Source organism: Aythya fuligula, chromosome 3 (assembly GCF_009819795.1).
Source record: "Aythya fuligula isolate bAytFul2 chromosome 3, bAytFul2.pri, whole genome shotgun sequence".
Classification (NCBI taxonomy): domain Eukaryota; kingdom Metazoa; phylum Chordata; class Aves; order Anseriformes; family Anatidae; genus Aythya; species Aythya fuligula.
The window spans coordinates 112,960,078-112,979,257 of NC_045561.1; the positions used below are offsets into that span (position 1 = coordinate 112,960,078).

Here is a 19,180-nt window from a genome sequence, read left to right on the forward strand (position 1 = left end):
CCAACCCCCCTCAGGCAACCATTTTGGTGCGGGGGCGCAGCCCCCTCAGGGCGGCGGGCAGGCCGCCACAATTAGGCCCCGCCCCCAAACCCAAACCACGCCCCCAACCCACGCCTCACTCCGGAGGCCACGCCCCCACGCGGCTCCCTCCAATCAGCCGACGCCACCCCCCACCTCCTCCCCCTCCCCTCCCGGAAATTTCGCGCTGTGCGCATGCGCAGTCGGGCCGTAATGGAGGTCGAGCGGGGCTTGCTCGCTGGCATCGCGGAGGGGGCTGGGCTCGGGCTGGGCCCGGGGATGGCGGCGGAGCCGGCGGGGCTGGGCCCGGCGGGACTCGGTCCGGCGGTGGAGAGCGGTACGTGCTGTGTAAGGGGGTGCGGAGCGGCTGGCGAGGCGGGGCGGGATGCGCTGGGCTGAGGGGACGGGAGATAGGGGGATGGAATATGGCGGCGGAACGGGAGTGCGCATGCGCAGCGCGGTGCTGTGGGTCTGTCAGGAGCAAACTGCTCCAGCACGGGACCCCCACAGCTCCCCCCAGACCCCTGCTCCTGTGTGGGCTCCTCTCCACGGGCTGCAGCTCCGGCCCGGGGCCTGCTTCTGTGGGGGCTCTCCATGGGTCGCAGCCTCCTCCAGGCCACATCCACCTGCTCCACCGGGGGCTCCTCCACCCATGGGGGGGCTGCAGCGTGGAGATCTGCGCCGTGAAAGTTGTTTGCTTCTTTCAAAAGTAGTCTTAACGCTGTGTGTTTCTCTCTTCAGAGTCGGATGTCTTTGAAGTCATGCTCCCGATAACAATCTTAGTACTGAGCGATGAGGATTGTCTCTATAACGAGGCTGAGGAGCAATCAGTGGCTGTTCCTGAGCTGAAGGAGGAGGATAAACAGGAGGCAGGCTTCAGTACCAACGTTCTCCTAGAAAGTGACCCAGCGCCTTCAGATGCCAGTAGTGGTTTAAGCGTTTCAGAAGGAAAAGAGGTTCCATACAATTATCCTTATTTGCAGCAATACCCTGAAGAAAAACGGATTGATGAGAGTTTGTGTAATGAGTTGACGCTATCCCGAAGTGATCAGTGTGACACAAACAAAGATAAGTGCAATCAGAATGTATTGCCGATGTCACCTCACAAAACAGACCTTAATGAGATAAATGAAACCAGTGACCAGAAAGAATGTGTTGATAATGATGCTTGTCAGAAGATTCCTCTCTTCTCGGCAGCTGACAGTGAGGGTGGAGATGTGACTGTCAACACCTGTGAGCAGTTGGCATTAGCAGCAGTGTGCAGAGATGAAGAAGAAGGTGCTGATGTTGCAAATGTTCTTTCTGCTGGAAGCCAAGAGAAACAACTGGAAATCCCCACGGAGATGGAGGCAACTGTTAAAGTGGAAGGTAACTGGTTAATAATATTAGTGCAGGGGTTGAAGAAATCCAGTAAATCTCAAGCCTGAAATGGGTGGCAAAACAGGAATAATTCAAAATAATTTATTTTAGATTAATCGTTCTAATATAGATTTTTATCATATGCAGCAGGAAAAGACTGGAGTATGCATGGTTCTTTTATGGACTGATGTGAAAAATAGTGGAACGAAATTGGTACTGTGTCACTCTGCCACACTTTGTGAAAGGGCTGCCTGAGACAAAAGGGGGAAAAAGATCTGAAAATATAAGCTTGGGATACTACTTATTTTCCTCTCAGGTACTAGAAAAGGCATAAAGAAATAGCAGGACTACTTGTACTCTTGACAGACAGGATAGCAAAAGGGGCATCGTGTGCACTGTGCAAACGGCTATTTGAAGAACTGAGCCCTAGTGCAGTTGAGTGGCAGAGCTTTGACAGCAATTCTGGCATAAGGCTCTGCAAAAAGTCTGCGTAGATTACGTTTGTCTTGTGAAATTCAGAGCTTTGAGGAAACAAAGAGTGAAAAGATGAAGTGAAAGAAGGATTTCCTTCCAATAAGAATCCAACAAGGATTTCTTCTCTTCAAACGTTTTAAACATTGGAGGAAGGCTGTGGTCAAGTGGGGAGAGACATAAGAAGAGAAGTAAAGATAGGAAAATGAAGGTGAACGGTGTGCATGTATAGCAAGGTGATGTATGTTAGGCTATTTGGGATTATTGCTACCAATTAATTCTGAACGTCGGTTGTTGTATGATATGTCATGCGTATGACTTTTTATCCCTGTAGATACTGATTCTTCATTGAATGGAAGTAATGAAGCTAATGACAAAGCAAGTAAGAGAAGTGAATTTGAAGCCCTGAGTTCAGTTTTGGAACATGTCTTGAAAGAAGAACCGGAACCTACCCAGAGTCATCCTGCTCCGTTTGCTAATAGATATTCCCCTACTTCAGAAGAATTGGTGAAAGATTTAGGGGACTTGGAGATGAATGCTTCTATTTCTGCTGAATCAAATGCAACCGAAGAGCATGTTTATAAGTCCTTAACACCATTTTCTAAAAAAAGACATCAGCAACGATATATTGTTTCTCCTCATGAAAGCCCAAATGAAATACAAGGCCAGCAAGAAGGTTTAGCATGGCCCAGTATGAACATCAAACCTTTTTCTAAAGCATCTTGCTCTATAAATAAGCATGAAAAAATAAATTTTAAATGCAGGTTTTGTAGTTCTGTATATACGTGCGCTGCACTTCTGAAGAGACACATTCATTCAGCTCATAAAGATAAAAAAATTCATAAATGCTGCTTTTGTAAAAGAACCTTTTTCTTTTCTGTCAACCTGAAGAACCACATTAAGTTTCATAAGAAAATGAATAGGTTGCAAAAGGCAAGAAAAAATAGAATGAATGCTAGAAAAGGTAGACAGAGAAGAACGGAAGAACGAAAATCAGAGACCAAGAAAAAAGAAAGCAAATACGAGAAGTTTTTCATCAAAATTGAAAAGGACTTGACATCTCTGGGCGTTCCAGTTATTTTTTCCTGCAGACTTTGTCTTTTTGGTTCATCAAATCCCAGGATTTTTGTTCATCACATGAAGGGGCATCAAGAGAGACCACCTTACCAGTGTCCCCAGTGTGATTACACCTGCATTAGCTTATCCTACATGTTAAATCACATGTACTGGCACGCTGGCTATGAGCTGTACAAGTGCAGGTTCTGTACCTTTTTCTCATTATATTTTGCAAGCATGGTGAGGCACAGCTACATACATACAGGGGCTAAACCGTACTCATGTGAATTCTGCCAGTCAGCATTCACGAGCACCAGCGGGTTAAAGAGGCACAGAAGATTGCACGCAGGCGAAGGAGCGTGCCAAGGGCCACAGCTCGGCTTTGTACGTGAAAGAAAGAGAAGTCGAAGACCTTCAAAGAGTTACACGTGTGATGAGTGTAACATCGTGTTTTACACGAGAAGACATCTCAGCTTTCATAAGAAATTTCACAAACAGTTTAAGGTGACCGATAGTGGTTATACGAATCAGAGCAATGAATATAAAAGCGAAGTGTTTGAATTTGACAGCGATTCCCAGAACTGTGCTTCTGAGAAAGATAATAGTCTCACTGGGGGAATGTGTAAAATGCTGGCTTCAGAAGTAGACTTTGAGCAGGCAGATGATGTGCAGGATGATAAGAAAATGTACTCTGGAAGCATATTTCCTGAAAGCAGCTGTGGAAGCAACACTTTACCTATTTTTGGGAGTAGATCAGAAGTTCTGGATTCATACGAAATGGACACTGTAGTTTGCAAAGAAGACCCTCTGTTCAACCCTGATTACTCTCAGTGGCAATTCAAAGATGATGATTGGCAAGCTGAAGATGATGAAGATGCTGCATATTATACATCTGAGGATATGTGGCCTTCCAGGTTGTCTACGTTTAAAACATACCAGTGCCAATTCTGTGATTATGCTACTGCTGTTCATAGCAACTTTAAGCTGCACCTCAAAATGCACGCAGATAGAGGACCATTTGTGTGCCAAGAATGCAATAAGACATTTAAAACTTCAAACCATTTGCAGAGGCACAGGCTTCTTCATGTAGAGAATCAGTATGAATTTGGTCATTGCCTCTACATGGATAGCCATTTAGAGGAGAATCTTGGATTGCATCCTGAAATGCACATAGGTCTGTGTCCAGAAGGAAATTTTGGTTCCTTGGAGGGTTCAAGCAGCGTCCATTACATGTTTGGTTCGGAAGTCTATGGAGAGCAGACAGCTATCCAGAGGGATGAAGGAAATGATTTGCTAGCACAGAGTGAGCCCCAATTCTATCAGTGTGCAGAGTGTGACTATGCCACTTACATTTTAAGCAACCTTAAACTACACGTAAGGACTCACACAGGTGAGAAACCTTACAGCTGCAGCGTTTGCCAAAAGGAGTTCCGCACCTCCAGTCACCTGAAGCGACACACAGTGATCCATTTTAATATGGAGCACCTCAAGTGCAGGAAGTGTGACTACTCCACAGACAAATGGCTGTCCTTGAAACGGCACCTGGCTTTGCACTCGGTTAGCGAAAGCTCCTCTGCTGTGTGTCTCTACGAGCAAAAACCTCTCCCTGTCAAAACATACACGTGTGAAGAGTGTGGCTATACCACGGTCCACAACAGCAACCTGAAGCAGCACTTAAGAATTCATACAGGGGAGAAGCCGTTCGAGTGCATGCAGTGTGGCGTCGCTTTCCGCACGTCGAGCCACCTGAAGCGCCACGTGCTGACTCACTTGAAGCTGTATTGCAGAAAGTGTGACTTTTCTACGGTAGATAAAAGAGCTTTCCAAAAGCATGCCAAAGTGCACAAAAAAAAGTACAAGCATAACATTACAGCTCTGTAATGTGGTGGTGTCTGACAAAAAGCTTCTCAAAGAACATAACCAGCAACGTGACCCTGGTAGATAAGCTTGAGATTTGCAAGCTGGCACTCAGGTCTTGAGAACTGTACATGTCTCAGAATTGTTCATTGTGGTACATTCCTCTGCTGTACTTGAAATGCTGGCTGGTAACGGGTGCGTGCAGTGTTTTGGTCAAGAGAGTGAAACTTGGGATGCTTCTTTGCTCTAGGTTCTGCTGGGAGCTTTAGTTTCTAGTGTAGGTTGTGCTGAAGAAGAACTTGGAGGTGCCTCTTCATTCCTGGGTAACCTTTATATTCCAAGAGGTCAAAGTTATGGTTTGGCCTATATTCGTCAGTGTAAACAGTTACTTTGCTCCATTTATTTTCTTTAAAAAACAAAACAACCTGTTTAACTGAAAGAAGGGATTTAAAGGGAGGGATGGAAGTGCACATTATGCTGTATAGTAATAATTTTTCAGTTATGAATTGTCAGTAGGTTTGGAGGCTTACTCCCATCTGCTCTAAGTTTTATTCCCTGCTACCGGGTTCTCCTGTAACACCTGCAAGAGAACAAATCAGTGTCTCAAAAAATTACAGGTACATGCATTTAATCTCATTACAGGTTACAGGGATAGGAAGGTGTTTCCTGTACATTTGTGTATATGTAAAATATGAAATAGGCAGCTCATTGAGTCTGCAGTTGCTCCGGGTAATTCTCTGAGTAGTCTCACAGAAGTAGTAATACCTGGAATTGAGATATTTTATGATACTGAGAATCCTTAAGTTAATCTTCACAAGCTTTATGTAGATGGCTAGTATTAGTTCAGTATAAACTGCCTTTGCTTTTCTCAGGCTGGTAGTCAGCTGTGTTCTGTTTCTTAGAATAGATAACGTTCTTTTCAAAGAACCTTTCTGGTGACGTATTGCAAAAAACCACTATTTACGTTGCAAACCTTAGCACCTAGCTTGAACTGTAAAATTTACTTTGTTAAAGAACTTTATTGTATATCTGTAATACCACATGTAAGAACTGCTCATGCCAAATGGCACTTTTATATGTTATGGTGAAGGCTGAGCTGGATGTTTCTTCCACTCTGTGTTCAAATATAGGCAAATGCTTGTACTACAGAATTGTATGGTGATAGAAACTTCTGCGCAGACAGCACTGACTGTACGTTCAGTGGGATTTATGAAAGCGCTGTTACCCTCTTGTGTAAGGAAAGAAAATGAATTGCATATTGGGAATTATTGCATAATTCTTAAAATTCATAATTCTTGAATAATTGGGATAATACTTATTTTCCCTAATGCTGCAGCTCAGACCACAGAACAGCAGAGTAAGCTTACAGTTTAATTTACATGATGTAAACATGAAATTGCCACTGCTATTTTACTTCGCTCAAGTTTATGATTTTCTTTATAAATACAGATAATATATTGAAAAAGCTTTCTGGTGACATAGGAAAACAGTTTTACAAGAGTGGATGGAAGCTCATGAATTGATGCCTGTATTTAAGGCCAGACCAACAAAAGTATTTATTAAGTGATCCAGTTCTCAAGTTTCAGTAGTCAGACAAGTCAGTATCTGTGTCTGTGAACCCCAGTGATTGCAGATGTTTTTACTATAAGCTGGGAAGTCACTATTTGGAAACGAGGAGGATTCAGATTTTAAAATGATTGAGCTATCCAGCTGATGCACTTGTGAGAAAGAAAAGCACTATCTTAATATGAATGTTTCTGGGAAATATTAACGGTATCATGCAGGCATGGAAGAACTTTTACCTGGCTTACTGTATGGTTCTGATCACTTGAAAAATTCAAAAGAACACGTGCAAAGAAGAAACAAAAATGGTAAAGAGAATTGCAGCCCATACATTATATGAGATAGGGAAGCTGAAGGTGAAGAATAGTTATTAAAAAGTATGTTGTACAACAGAGAAGAAGGAGACCAATTTAAGGGCGATAAATTTGCTAAAGAAATTTTTCTAAAAAAGGCTCGCTAACAGTAGAAGTTTCTTTTAGTTGCAAGTAAGGAGTAGAAGACATTTTCAGATGGAACTTGAGTTTGTAGAAAATAAATATTCCAGGTGATTGCCTCTAATAAAAGATTCAGTAAAGTATTTCATGAATCCTGAGCTTCCCCTCTGTTCTTGATGCAGTGCATTGGACGTTTGGGTATTGAAAATGATTGTCAAGTCAGAGGTATTTGAATGCAAAGGCATATTCATTTTAAAATAAGGACATTGGCTGTCCATGTTGTTTTTTTGTTTTCTTTTAAAATTATTATTTGTAGCTAAAGGTGTCCTTCTAGACTTTTTTTTTTTTTTTTTTTTTTTTTTTTTTTAAGAAGCTGAGCCTCTCATAAAACATCCTGTGAAGTTTTCTATTTGTTCCAAAATACTTGCTTAATTTTCTGGCCCTCCTGGCTGCCAGGACATGCTGCTGGCTCAGATCCAACTTGCTGTCAGCTAGAACCCCACCAATCCCTTTCCCCATGCTGCTCCCTCCAGCATGGAGATGCCTTTCCCCATGCTGTCTCTCCTCCCCCAGTCTGTACATACAATCAGAGCTGCCCTGTTCCAGGAGCAGAATCTGGCCCTTGCAGTTGTTGAACTTCATGCAGTTGGTGATTGCCCAGCTCTATTTTGTCAAGATCTCTGCAAGGCCTCTCTGCCCCTGGGGAAGTCAACAGCTTCTCCTTATTCAGTATATTCTGCAAAGTTATTTAGTACTTATTCAAGTATTTACTTGACTCCTGAATCCAGATTATTTAAACATTGAAGAGAATTGGGCATAAAATGGAGCCCTGGGGAACCCACTAGTGACTGATGAAACTCTATTTACTACAACCCTTGGGATACTGGAACTTCAGCTGCTTCTGCAAGCATTGGTAACTGCAATCTGGTAAAGAAACCATCCTTCTCCATGGACTTCTTGGTAAAGCCATTTTTCCAATGTCTGAGCCCTTCTGGAGGGTTTGAAAGCCTTTGTAGCCAGGATAGAAGGATATCTAGAAGGATAATGTAGCACCCACCTAGAACCAACACCACTTTGCATACGTTTTACTCTGTTTTTAATAATTTCCTTTGTGTGGGGATTTATTGACAGAAATTAATTTGGGGAAGAAGGTGGCAAGAATACCTGCTAAGGAGCATGAGGAAAGAAGTATAGCTCTGAAACTGTGAGGGGGGACAGCAGGAACTGCCCTGACATCAGCAGGATGGACACTTTGTCCTGTCCATGACACATTTTCCCCACAAAATTCACACATCTGGGGTGGTAGTAGAAGGCTGAAAGGCTGACAGGGAGAAGAGAAGTGAGGGACATGGGGCTTGGTCCCCCTGTTGCAGGGGGATTGGGTTGTAGGGGTTAGTTACTTCGGGGTCAGAAACTGGTGTGAATGAAGTGACACTTCATAACTTGAGTGAAGGACTGTGGCAGAAAGACCTGAGAAAAGTGGTCGGAAGCCAGAACGCAAGCTTTAATAGCAGTTAAAACCTGGATGTCACCATGACTTGCTACCACAATTTTTGTTTTGGTTACAGTGCGTCAATGTAAATAGCGGTTGTTTTGGTTTTGTGTTTATTTCTTTTGTCCTAATTGCTCCTACACCATGAACATCGGTGAAACCCGGCCACCTGCTGCCTCCTCCCCCCGCCCCCTTATCCCTTCGGGAATTTGACACAACTTAAGGAATTTATCCTTTGAGAGCTGACGACCTCCCCGTACGCCTTTTCTTTTTTTTTTTTTAATTATTATTTATTTATTTATTTATTTAGCAGAGGAGAAAGAAAAGGGAAGAGAAAGCAGAAACCGCCCCGACGAGCTGAGGGCTGAGGCGCTCCAATCACCCCCGCCCCCCCATTCAACTCCCCTCAGGGCCGCCAGAGCGCAGTCCCCCGCGGGGGGGGGGAGGGGGGGCGGGCACCGCTGTGCACATGCGCCGAGCGCCAACTCCCGCTTTCCCTCCCCGCTCCCCCTCTCCCGCCACTGTGCGCATGTGCAAGCCCCTCCGCCGCGCAGCCCCCGCCCTCCCCGCTCCGCGCATGCGCAGAAGGCGAGCGGCGCCTGCGCTGGGTGCAGGCCCGGCCCCGCCGCAGCCGCTGCTGCCCTCCCGCCGCTCGTTTCTCCGCTAAGCCCCTCGGGCCCCTCTTCGCCGCCAAGATGCCGCGGATTATGATCAAGGGCGGCGTGTGGCGGAACACCGAGGTAGGGCCCGGTTTGCTTTAACCCCCCCCATCCTCCCTGTCCCCCCCTCACGGCTCAGCCCTCAGCGGTGTGGGGGAGGGGCTGCGCGGCAGCACTGCGCAGGCGCGGGCGGAGGGGCGGGAGGGGCGGGAGGGGGGCTGGTCACGTGGTGCGGAACATGGCGGCGGCGGCGGCGGGGGGGCGGCTGTTCGGATGTCCCCAGAGAGCAGAGCTCAGCGCCTGCCCTTCCGCGCCCCTCCTGAGGGAACTGCAGGCCGCCATGAGGCCTCCCCTCGGCCTGCTCTGCTCTGGATTGAGCAAACCAAGGGACCTCAGCTGCTCCTCACATGCCTTCCCCTCTAGACCCTTCACCACCTTCGTAGCTCTCCTGTGGGCAACCCGAAGGCTGCGTGCTGGGAGCTGAGGAAGCTCAGCCGTGCGTAGGGTCGCCTCTGCCCCACAGATGAACCACCCGCACAGTAGCTGAGGGATATGTGTGGGCTGTGTTGTCTTCAGACATCACAGAATGGCCGAGGTTGGAGAGGAACCTCTTGAGGTTCAGCGAGGGCAAGTGCAGGGTGCTGCACGTGGGGAGGAACAACCCAGTGCAGACTGGGGACTGACCTACTGGAGAGCAGCCCTGCCGAGAGGGCTTTGGGGGTCCTAGTGGACATGTTAACCACAAGCCAGCAGTGTGCCCTTGTTGCTAAGAAGGCCAGTGGGATCCCCATCAGGAGTAGTGTGGACAGCAGGTCACAGGAGGTGATCCTCCCCCTCCACTCAGCACTGGTGAGGCCACACCTGGAATGTTGTGTACAGTTCTGGGCTCCCCCAGTACCAGAGAAATGTAGAACATGGTCCAGCATAGAGCTACAAAGACGATTAAAGGATTGGAGCATCTATACTATGAGGAAAGACTAAGTGAGCTGCATCTGTTTAGCTTAGCAGAGATTGAGAGGGGATCCTATCAACCTCTATAAATACCTGAGGGGACCATGTAAAGAGGATGGGTCCCAACTCTTCTCAGTGCTGTCCAATGATAGGATAGAGGATAATGGGTATAAATAAGAGGGTAATAAATACAATTGGTATGAGGGGTAATAGGTATAACATGCTCTAGATGACCCTGCTTGAGCAGGGGGGTTGGACTAGATGATCTCTGGAGATCCCTTCCAACCTTGGCCATGCTGTGATTCTGTGACCTCTGAAGATCACCTAGTCCAACCCCCCTGCCAAGCAGGGTCACCCTGAGCTCATTGCACAGGATGGCATCCAGGTGGGTTTTGAATATCTCCAGAGAAGGAGACTCCACAACCTCTCAGGGCAACCTGTCTCAGTGCTTCATCAGCCTCACAGTAAAGAAGTGCCCCCTCATATTGAGATGGAACCTCCTGTGCTTCAGTTTGTGCCTGTTGCCTCTTGTCCTGTCACTGAACGCTACTACAAGAGATTACAACTGAGAAGAGACCGGCACCATCCTCTCGACACCCTCCCCTCAGATATTTATACACAATGATGAGGTCTCCCTTCAGTCTTCTGTTTTCCTAGGCCCATTTAGTGGGCCTGTTTAGCCTGGAAAGATGGCCCTAGAGCGTGTTCTGTACTGCACAGGGAGGGGTTTTGTTCCCTGGGAAAGCAAGGGCATGGAAATCTCTTCCCCATGAAGACCCCTTCAGATGGAATTGGTGCGGACGTGTATGGGATCGTCATCTGCAGCCCCGAGTGTCTTGTACACAGGGATCTGTGTGTCCTTCAGGAAAATGAAAAACAGCAAAATACCCTCCAAAACCAACAAAACTCTCTCCCATTTTTGATGTCACTTGCTTTCAGAACTGCAAGTGATAGTGTAAGGAAATAATAACAAAAAATAAAGACTGTGAAATGTATTTATTAGATGGCACGTTCAAAAGGAGGTACTCAACACTGTAAAATCCAGAACTGCGCCACTGTATACTCTGAACACTAGACATGTGCATAGTTCCAGAAAGCAGTGAGAAAAATTAACAGAAAATTACTATTTTGTGTACTTCATGTGCCTTGAAGCCCTTGTGCTGTACCAGCTCTATGTCAGGAGGCTGCTACACTGGAGGCCTACAGAGGACAGGAATAGCCATGTGCACTTAACCCTGGGCTTAATTTCAGCCATTATGGACTAATTCTGGTGTTATAAAGAGAAACAGATCATCGTTTCACCCATATTTTATTTACCAGAGGTGAAATAGCTCATTTTAGTGTTTATTTTTTAAAAATTAGTATTTCAATTATATGTACAGCGTTATGGATATTCACAGTGGGATTAAGTGGATACCAGATCATCAGGACAGTGACTGCAGAAAGCCTGCTAATGTCATCAGTATGGTTGCAGCATGCCATGTGACACCACGTAAAATCCAATAACCAAGACAGGATTTAGAGACATTGTGGTAATTTTGAGCTTTTCATAGAAATGACCTGAATTGTTTCGGGTAGCAGCTCAAGCCAGAGCTCCTCATCATTATAGCTGCTGTGTGCTCTGAGAGCTGTCTATGCTGGACAGAGGATCTGTCATTGATGGCTCGCATCTGCATTGTGCAGCTGAACAGATTCAGGACACAACTATGAGTATAGAAGAGAAACATCTGTGGTGAACAAGGCTATAAGAATAGCTTTGAGGCATTTAAAATTCTGCTTTCTGACCTTTGAAGACATAAAAAATCACAAATCTGCTTATCTGGGGAAAGGGAGAGAGGGACTTCTGGAATGTAAAATGGGTACCCAACACTGTGAAATCCAGAACTGTGCCAGCAGCTTGTTGGATATGAGCAGCCTGGCTCCCAGGCTGAATCCATTTATTTTTCCCCAGAAGTTTATGGGCTTCAGGATCAGCGCTTGTGGGTGTAACACTCTAAACAGTGAAGTGATGTATTTTAAGATTTACTTGGAAAAGAGAAACTTAGTACAAGGTTCCTTCATTTTCATGAAGCATATCTATACATAACAGCATATTCAATTGATAGATTCCATTTGCATTAACCTGTGCAAAATAAAAAGAGGACAAGGTAATTTTATGATGTTATTTAAAAAAAGCCACCTAGAGGTATCTGTTTTTTTCCCAAATGTTGTGCGATGACCAAAAGGACAAACACTTCTCTACCTCTTTATTGCTGTTCTAAAGGAAGAAATGCAGGACCGTTGAAAAAAAGTGCGTAAAGAGAGCACTGAAACTAATCATTTTGGAAATCTGTCAGTTTCATCCCTTGTATTGATTTCTGCGGCCTTTGGAATGCAAATCCTCATTCATCTGGAGAGTAAAATGTGGAAAAGCAGCAGCGATGCTGTTTGCACTGGCTCAGCCAGCTGCATGAAACCCACTGTGTTGGCTGCTTCAGCTCAGCCTTGCTGCTTTGTGAGTGCTCACGATCCATGACAATATGAATTGTTTTTGTTTTAAGGATGAAATTCTGAAAGCAGCTGTGATGAAATATGGCAAAAACCAGTGGTCTCGTATTGCTTCCTTACTGCACAGGAAATCAGCAAAGCAGTGCAAAGCCAGATGGTAAGTGACATATGCCATGACTTGGAATGTGAGGTTTGTAATTAGTGGCGATTTAGAAGCTACTGCAGATGAATTTATGTCCACAATAGAACAATAGTTTAAGATTGTTTGATTCTGTTATTGTAGATATTACAAATCGCTGATGAGTAACGGTAATGGGAACAAAAGTATAAATGTTCACTTCATCAGTGACCATCAGCAAATGCAGGATCATGTTAAGTGTGTACATGATTTCTTTTTCCATATCACTTGTTTTAAATGAAAACACATATTTCCAATGAAGTAAAATTAGAATTAGTGGAATATCCTGAGTTGGAAGGGACCCACAAGGATCATTGAGTACAATTGTCAGGTACTAAACTCTCTTTCAGATAATTTTCTGACAATGGCAGTTTTGGCTTGAGGATGAATGTTTAGAAACTGCACTGTGAAATTTCAGTTTATGTCAGAAATCGGAAGCCTAAAACTAATGCAAGTAGGTGCAGCATGAACCCATTTCAAAATCTAGCTGATCTGGCTTAGTTTCTGAAGTAGTACACATATTTATTGGAATATTTCTGCCTAAATTAACTGTACTGGCACAGTTAAAGGTGAGTGAAACAGTCATTGAAAGCCATACAAAATGAGCTTATTTCTGATAACTTTAGTTATTGAGATTTTTACCTTTTTCCGAGTTAAATTTCTGTCTCCTTACTTTGCTAGAAGAGAACAGGGGAATGGATTAGGAGTCAGTGTCTGTATTAATGGATTAAAAATACATTTTAAAGCTCAAATAATTGTTTTTTAAATAAAATTACTGTGTAGTAAAATATCCTTCTGTATAGGAAAAAAAAACAAACGTATGAAATATGCATAACAAGATTTTGAAATGTCATTGTGATGATTTGGGGAAAGACTGTTGTAAACTAATTCAAGACAAATCATTGGATAACTTGGAATTGTATCTCATTTTGTTTTTTTCACTTTTGAACAGGTACGAATGGCTAGACCCAAGCATCAAAAAGACAGAGTGGTCACGGGAAGAAGAGGAAAAACTGTTGCACCTGGCCAAGCTAATGCCAACCCAGTGGAGAACTATTGCCCCAATTATTGGGAGAACTGCTGCACAGTGTTTGGAGCACTATGAATTTCTGCTGTGAGTTACAGTGCTTTGCTGGAGGTGCATTACAGGAAAATGTGCAGAATTTGTTGTATTGATATGTCATTTGCTTCTCCCATGGTGCCGAAGTTGACAGTCCTTTTGTAAGCAAGCCCTTAAGGACTGTTTCTTTTCAGTTAGTGTGTCTAATTTCAAGGAAGAGGCATCTCAAGTGTTCTTTTTTTTTTTTTTTTTTCCCCCACGAGGTTTGATTTCTTGTCCTCATTGTTAAAGGTTACCAGAGCCAAGTTTTCTACCATCGGCTTTGTCAGTATTGTATTTTATATAATATTTTATTGCTGTAATATAACACTAGGTTGGTTCCTTTCATCTAATTTAACGTTATTTATCTAAATTTACCATGTTCCTAAATCTTTTCAATTATTAGATAACAAGTTTAATTACAATACATGGTACAAGCTTAATTTTTCATCTGTTTTGGGGGAGATTTAAGAAAGGGTTGCTTGTTATGCACCTGTGGGAATACAAAGCCAGTTCTGACATACACGCAATGTGTTTTTAGGGACAAAGCTGCTCAGAGAGACAATGAGGAAGAAACTGCCGACGATCCTCGGAAACTTAAACCTGGAGAAATTGATCCAAATCCAGAAACTAAACCAGCCAGGCCAGATCCTATCGATATGGATGAAGGCAAGAAGTTGTTCACTGCTTTTGATGGATATCTGATGTCTTGTTTTTTCTGTTTGCTCAGCTTCTGTACCCTGGGAGTTTTTTGTGCCTTATTTTTAATTCCTCCTCAGAGATATATATTTTTTTCTTTTTCATATATATTTTATCTTATTTATGTGTCTGGCAAATTGTTTCTTGTTTTTCAATCTTCTCCTCTTTTTGGTAGGCTTCCTGCCTTCTCATTTGTTTTTGTCATTTCTTGCCTCAACTTCCTCTTTGTTGCTTTAACGACTGCACTTCCCATGATGATTGTTATTTCTGTATCTTCATCTTTTCCCACCAGCTGATACCTCCTGGTTGAATCCCTACTGAAGTGCAACAGTGCGTGGCTTTTTTCCTTGCACATTACAATTTTAGGAATTAAGAATTGCACATTGATAAAATTGTATGAATGGACCAGTGATGGTTTTGAACAGTCATAGGTTCACAAATACAGCACCCTTGGATCTAGCTGGAAATGATATTAATAAATTAACCAATACAGTACTCATGGATGTAGACACAAATGAAGTTATTTCATTTTGTTAGTGCAGTCAATTTGCCACTTTCTAAATATATTTTTATTTGCTGTAGAAATTAGTTGAATTATTTTTAGCAGTAGATGTTTTAACTTGAAATCTTTGCTTCATCAGGCTAATTAGAAAATATATTGGAACAACTTGAAGAAAACTGAAGTTTAGTGATCATGCACAGTTCCTGTGAAAACATTGATTCATTCAGCTTTTAAACGTTGCTTTCTAACCCTAATGTCATATTTCCCCTTACTGCTATTTTTAAGTATATTGTATTTATCTACACTATTGCAGATGAACTTGAAATGCTGTCTGAAGCTCGAGCTCGTCTGGCTAATACGCAGGGAAAGAAGGCGAAACGAAAAGCGAGAGAGAAGCAGCTGGAAGAAGCTAGGTAAGCTTGTGCTTAGCTTTAGATGCTGGGTCTTCTTTTGTGGGCTCTGGAGCATATAGAATGTATACATAGGCTTAAGTCATCGCAGAATCAGACTTTTTCATTGTTATCTAGGGCAAGAACTCACTCACATCATATGCATATATGCAGCGTTATCACACCAGCAGTTGATGATAGTACCAGCTCTTGGGATAGAGGAGCCACCTATGGGTAGGCACTTCAAATCACAGTATTACTGTTTCTTTAGACGACTTGCTGCTCTTCAGAAGAGACGAGAACTTCGAGCTGCTGGGATTGAGATACAGAAAAAAAGGAAAAAGAAGAGAGGTGTGGATTATAATGCAGAAATTCCATTTGAAAAGAAACCCGCACCTGGTTTTTATGATACATCAGAGGAAAACTACCAGATTCTGGATGCAGATTTCAGAAAGCTACGTCAGCAAGACCTGGATGGAGAATTAAGATCGTAAGTATGTGTTACATTAGGGAGGGAACAGTGTATTGAGGGAAAAACCAACAAACACACAAAAAATATGTGTATGCTTATGTGTTTATATACATATGTATGTGCTTATATATATTTTATGTACATTTTATATATATTAATAAATCATATATAACATATTTATACAAAACATATAAAATGTATAGTCAAGAGTGTATAAATTTATAAACAATATACATATGTTATACATATCTAAGCATGTATTTGGCATATATTTAAGTATATAAAGATAAATACAATAAATAATAACGAAACGTACTAGGTCCTGGAAGTGTCTGAAATAGAACTTGGGCAGGGGTTATGTTTTCCACGTGACAGATGTTAGTGCAGGTCTTTTTCTGCACTTTTTTTGTGCAGAAAAAAAAAAAAGATGATCTGTCTTTTTTTTTTTCAATCTTTCTAAAAGATCTTATTAACCTTTTCTGCATGAGAATAGAAGACCTTGTAGACATCGGTGCTATTTATATGTAAATCTTGAATTTGAGGTTCATTTTCTTGTAGCAGTAGATTACTCATAATATTGCAGTCCTTTCTCCAAGTCAAAACATTATTAATGTTGCTTATAGGAGTAACTTGTATTTATTGCAGTAGTACTTTTGATAGGAAAATAGTGTAATAATTCAATTAATAATCTTAAGTAGAATTTCCTTAAATGCTTAATTTCTTCCCCTGCCACAAATCTCTAACCGCTCAGTTGAGAAGTCAAAGGCACATCTTCAGCAGCAGCAGTATGGCACGTATTTAATTGTGGAATTGCATTCCCTGTTCCTCCTGCCCTGTGCTTTTTATGGAGAGGGTAGGTCCAGTACTACGTGCAGTTTGGTTTATTAGCTTGTGGTATATTTAATTCTTTATGTATGGCTTTTAGTTTAGAGAATGTGGTAGAAGGTTCAAACTGCTATGTATTGCTAAGTTATGATCTCAGAGGTTGACCCCATTGCTGTATGAAGAAAATACCATATTCATTAAACGCTGAGAACTTAGGTCCCATATTCCACAGAAAATATTCTTCCTTTAGCAGCTGCCGGAGGAAGAGGACCCACTGATTCTAACTGTGTAAATTCCTGAATGGGCATTTTGTCTTGCTTCATAACCCTGTTGATTGTAGCTGAAGCAACAACCACCTGTTGCCTAGTTCTGTAATGCAGAAGCATTACACTCTGTTGTTGTAGGTTCTGCAGCAAGATCTGTAGACCGTATCTAATTAACTTGTACACCACAAGTCAGTTCACTCTTCCCAAAACATGCTTTATTTCAGCATATCCAGCTTTTGCTAGGGTACAGGCTTTTTGTTCTTTGTTTTACTTTGTAGCTGTTCTAAAATGATTCTCTTCTCTGTATTAATAGTGAAAGGGAAGGACGAGAGCGCAAAAAAGACAAACAGCATATGAAGCGGAAAAAAGAATCAGACTTGCCTTCAGCTATTCTACAGACCAGTGGGGTGTCAGAGTTCACAAAAAAAAGAAGTAAATTAGTGCTTCCAGCACCTCAGGTAAATAGCGCATTAATCAATAACCAACTTAAACGCCCAGTGCCAATCAGCAGTTTCTGTTCTGTCAGTTGGATCTTGTGATCATATTCATCTTACTATACCTGGGGATTTTCTCTTTGCAGGAAGGCATAACCTGATCAAAACCCATAAGCCTAGGTGGAAGATTGATCTTGGAGTGATTTTTTTCAAGTGGAGTTGGTGGGAGATGTCAAGGGAGATGCGTTGCATTATGTGTTTGGACCTTCTGTGCATGGGAATGGGGTGTATCTTGTGGCCATATTTTAGAAACTGAAGTTTTATTCTTTAGTTGGTTTCAGCATGCAGGTGGCACTAATGTAGTACACACCTGGGAAGGGGGTAATGGTGTGAGGAGACTGTTCTGTAGTGCTTTTAAAACAAATGTCAAGTACCTTCTGATGTACAACAGGCATTTTGTTTTTCTAAAGATAATGTGTTTGTGGTTGTTTTCTTTTTAAAGATATCTGATACAGAACTTGAAGAAGTTGTAAAAGTCGGCCAGGCGAGTGAGATTGCACGCCAGACTGCTGAGGAATCTGGAATTACAAACTCAGCTTCCAGCACTCTGTTGTCTGAATACAATGTGACCAACAACAGCATAGCCTTGAGGACTCCAAAAACTCCAGCAGCACAAGACAGGATCCTGCAGGTAGAGTATAAATGGACAGAATAATCTTGTGGGTTTAGTGCAGTGGTCAGTTGAATAAAAAATGTAAGTACCACCAAAGCATTCCTTAGATGTTGTATGTTACTGGGGTTTGAACTGCTACATGATCTGCAGGACACACTGAAAGGCATAGATGCAGGCCCACTTCTATCTGATCAGTTGTTTGTTAGCAAGTTTAGCTTTAACCATTCTCCCGGTACCTTGTATAGTTTCTCTTTGTGTAACTCGCATCCTTTAAACAATTTATTTTATGTTTTTTTCAACTTAGTTTGGTATCCAGCTTTTTTTTTTTTTTCAATTAACCAAAAGTAATTAACTAAAACAATAAAATAATATTTTTCTAGCACTTCATTTGCTTAAAAACACTTAAGATGGGGATTCTTAAAAACCCTAGCTGTGCAACTCTGAATTACATTCGTGTTGCAGTGATTGTGTGAATGTCTCAGTTCTTTTAAAAACTAGTAGCACCAGGTAATGTTTTGTTGTATGTGGGGAAAAGGCTAAATGAAATCACTGCTGCTATTTTGTAAAAAACTGAAAGGACATGTTGATAATGACTTGAATATTGAGTCACTAATGAATCTTGCAAATCTATGTAGTCTGACAAACCAAAGGAATTTGAAACATCAGTCAACCCACTCGTTTTTGCAATTCTAATTGATAACATATATGACTGGCAATGAAGATTAAAATTGCTTTCAGCAGAACTGTAGGGTTTGTAAATAACCAGTGTACTGGTGTTAAAAAGGGTTAAACATTTTCTACAAACCGGTTGATATTCAAATAGCCCTTCAGCTGTTCTTATTGCTAATGAATCTGTGAAACATGTATAGCAGAGTGACTCTGAAAGTCTTGGTTAATGTACCGTCTGTGTTGTCTGTTCCACAGGAAGCACAGAACCTGATGGCTCTCACCAATGTGGATACCCCCCTGAAAGGAGGTCTTAACACACCACTGCATGAAAGTGACTTTTCGGGGGTAACTCCCCAGAGGCAGGTTGTTCAGACTCCAAATACTGTGCTTTCCACACCCTTCAGGTAAAAAAAAAAAAAAAAAAAAAAAGTGTTTTTGTAACGGGTGCTTGGCTGAGCATGTATCTGATGGACCGAAGGAAGCAGCTGTCAATGTGTGAAGTAATAGGATATGACCAGTGCTGCAAAACAAACTCTAACCCCCTTTTATTTCAGTCTCGTGTTGAACAACTTTCTCCTTTTCTGTATCTTTTGCAAGCTCAGCTACATTATCTTCATCTGTATATGT

At 42.4% G+C, this 19,180-nt stretch overlaps 2 protein-coding genes across 2 annotated transcripts in view; both read left to right on the forward strand.

Moving 5' to 3' along the window:
* The first annotated feature begins 238 nt into the window (after nt 1-238).
* Nucleotides 239-6,883, forward strand: LOC116487935 (zinc finger protein 845-like). The gene is made up of 3 exons (XM_032185184.1): nt 239-355; nt 760-1,386; nt 2,183-6,883. Exons 1-3 carry the CDS (start codon nt 298-300, stop codon nt 4,783-4,785), a joined length of 3,288 nt encoding a protein of 1,095 aa, XP_032041075.1. The 5' UTR covers nt 239-297; the 3' UTR covers nt 4,786-6,883.
* Nucleotides 6,884-8,866: 1,983 nt separating this feature from the next.
* CDC5L (cell division cycle 5 like) overlaps nt 8,867-19,180 on the forward strand; it is a 34,439-nt gene continuing 24,125 nt past the window's right edge. Inside the window, exons 1-9 of the mRNA XM_032185086.1 lie at nt 8,867-8,990; nt 12,401-12,504; nt 13,478-13,639; nt 14,166-14,293; nt 15,139-15,238; nt 15,486-15,704; nt 17,091-17,235; nt 17,714-17,902; nt 18,809-18,957. Of these exons, the coding sequence (XP_032040977.1) occupies nt 8,946-8,990; nt 12,401-12,504; nt 13,478-13,639; nt 14,166-14,293; nt 15,139-15,238; nt 15,486-15,704; nt 17,091-17,235; nt 17,714-17,902; nt 18,809-18,957 (1,241 nt within the window). The 5' untranslated portion in view covers nt 8,867-8,945. The remainder of the gene's footprint in view (nt 8,991-12,400; nt 12,505-13,477; nt 13,640-14,165; nt 14,294-15,138; nt 15,239-15,485; nt 15,705-17,090; nt 17,236-17,713; nt 17,903-18,808; nt 18,958-19,180) is intronic.

What these genes read in the sequence shown, in the direction of transcription:
- LOC116487935 (XM_032185184.1), top strand. Translation starts at nt 298, where the DNA reads ATGGCGGCGGAGCCGGCGGGGCTGGGCCCGGCGGGACTCGGTCCGGCG. An exon ending in CGGTCCGGCGGTGGAGAGCG is followed by an intron (nt 356 to 759) that starts GTACGTGCTGTG and finishes TTCTCTCTTCAG; the next exon opens with AGTCGGATGTCTTTGAAGTC. An exon ending in GGCAACTGTTAAAGTGGAAG is followed by an intron (nt 1,387 to 2,182) that starts GTAACTGGTTAA and finishes TTATCCCTGTAG; the next exon opens with ATACTGATTCTTCATTGAAT.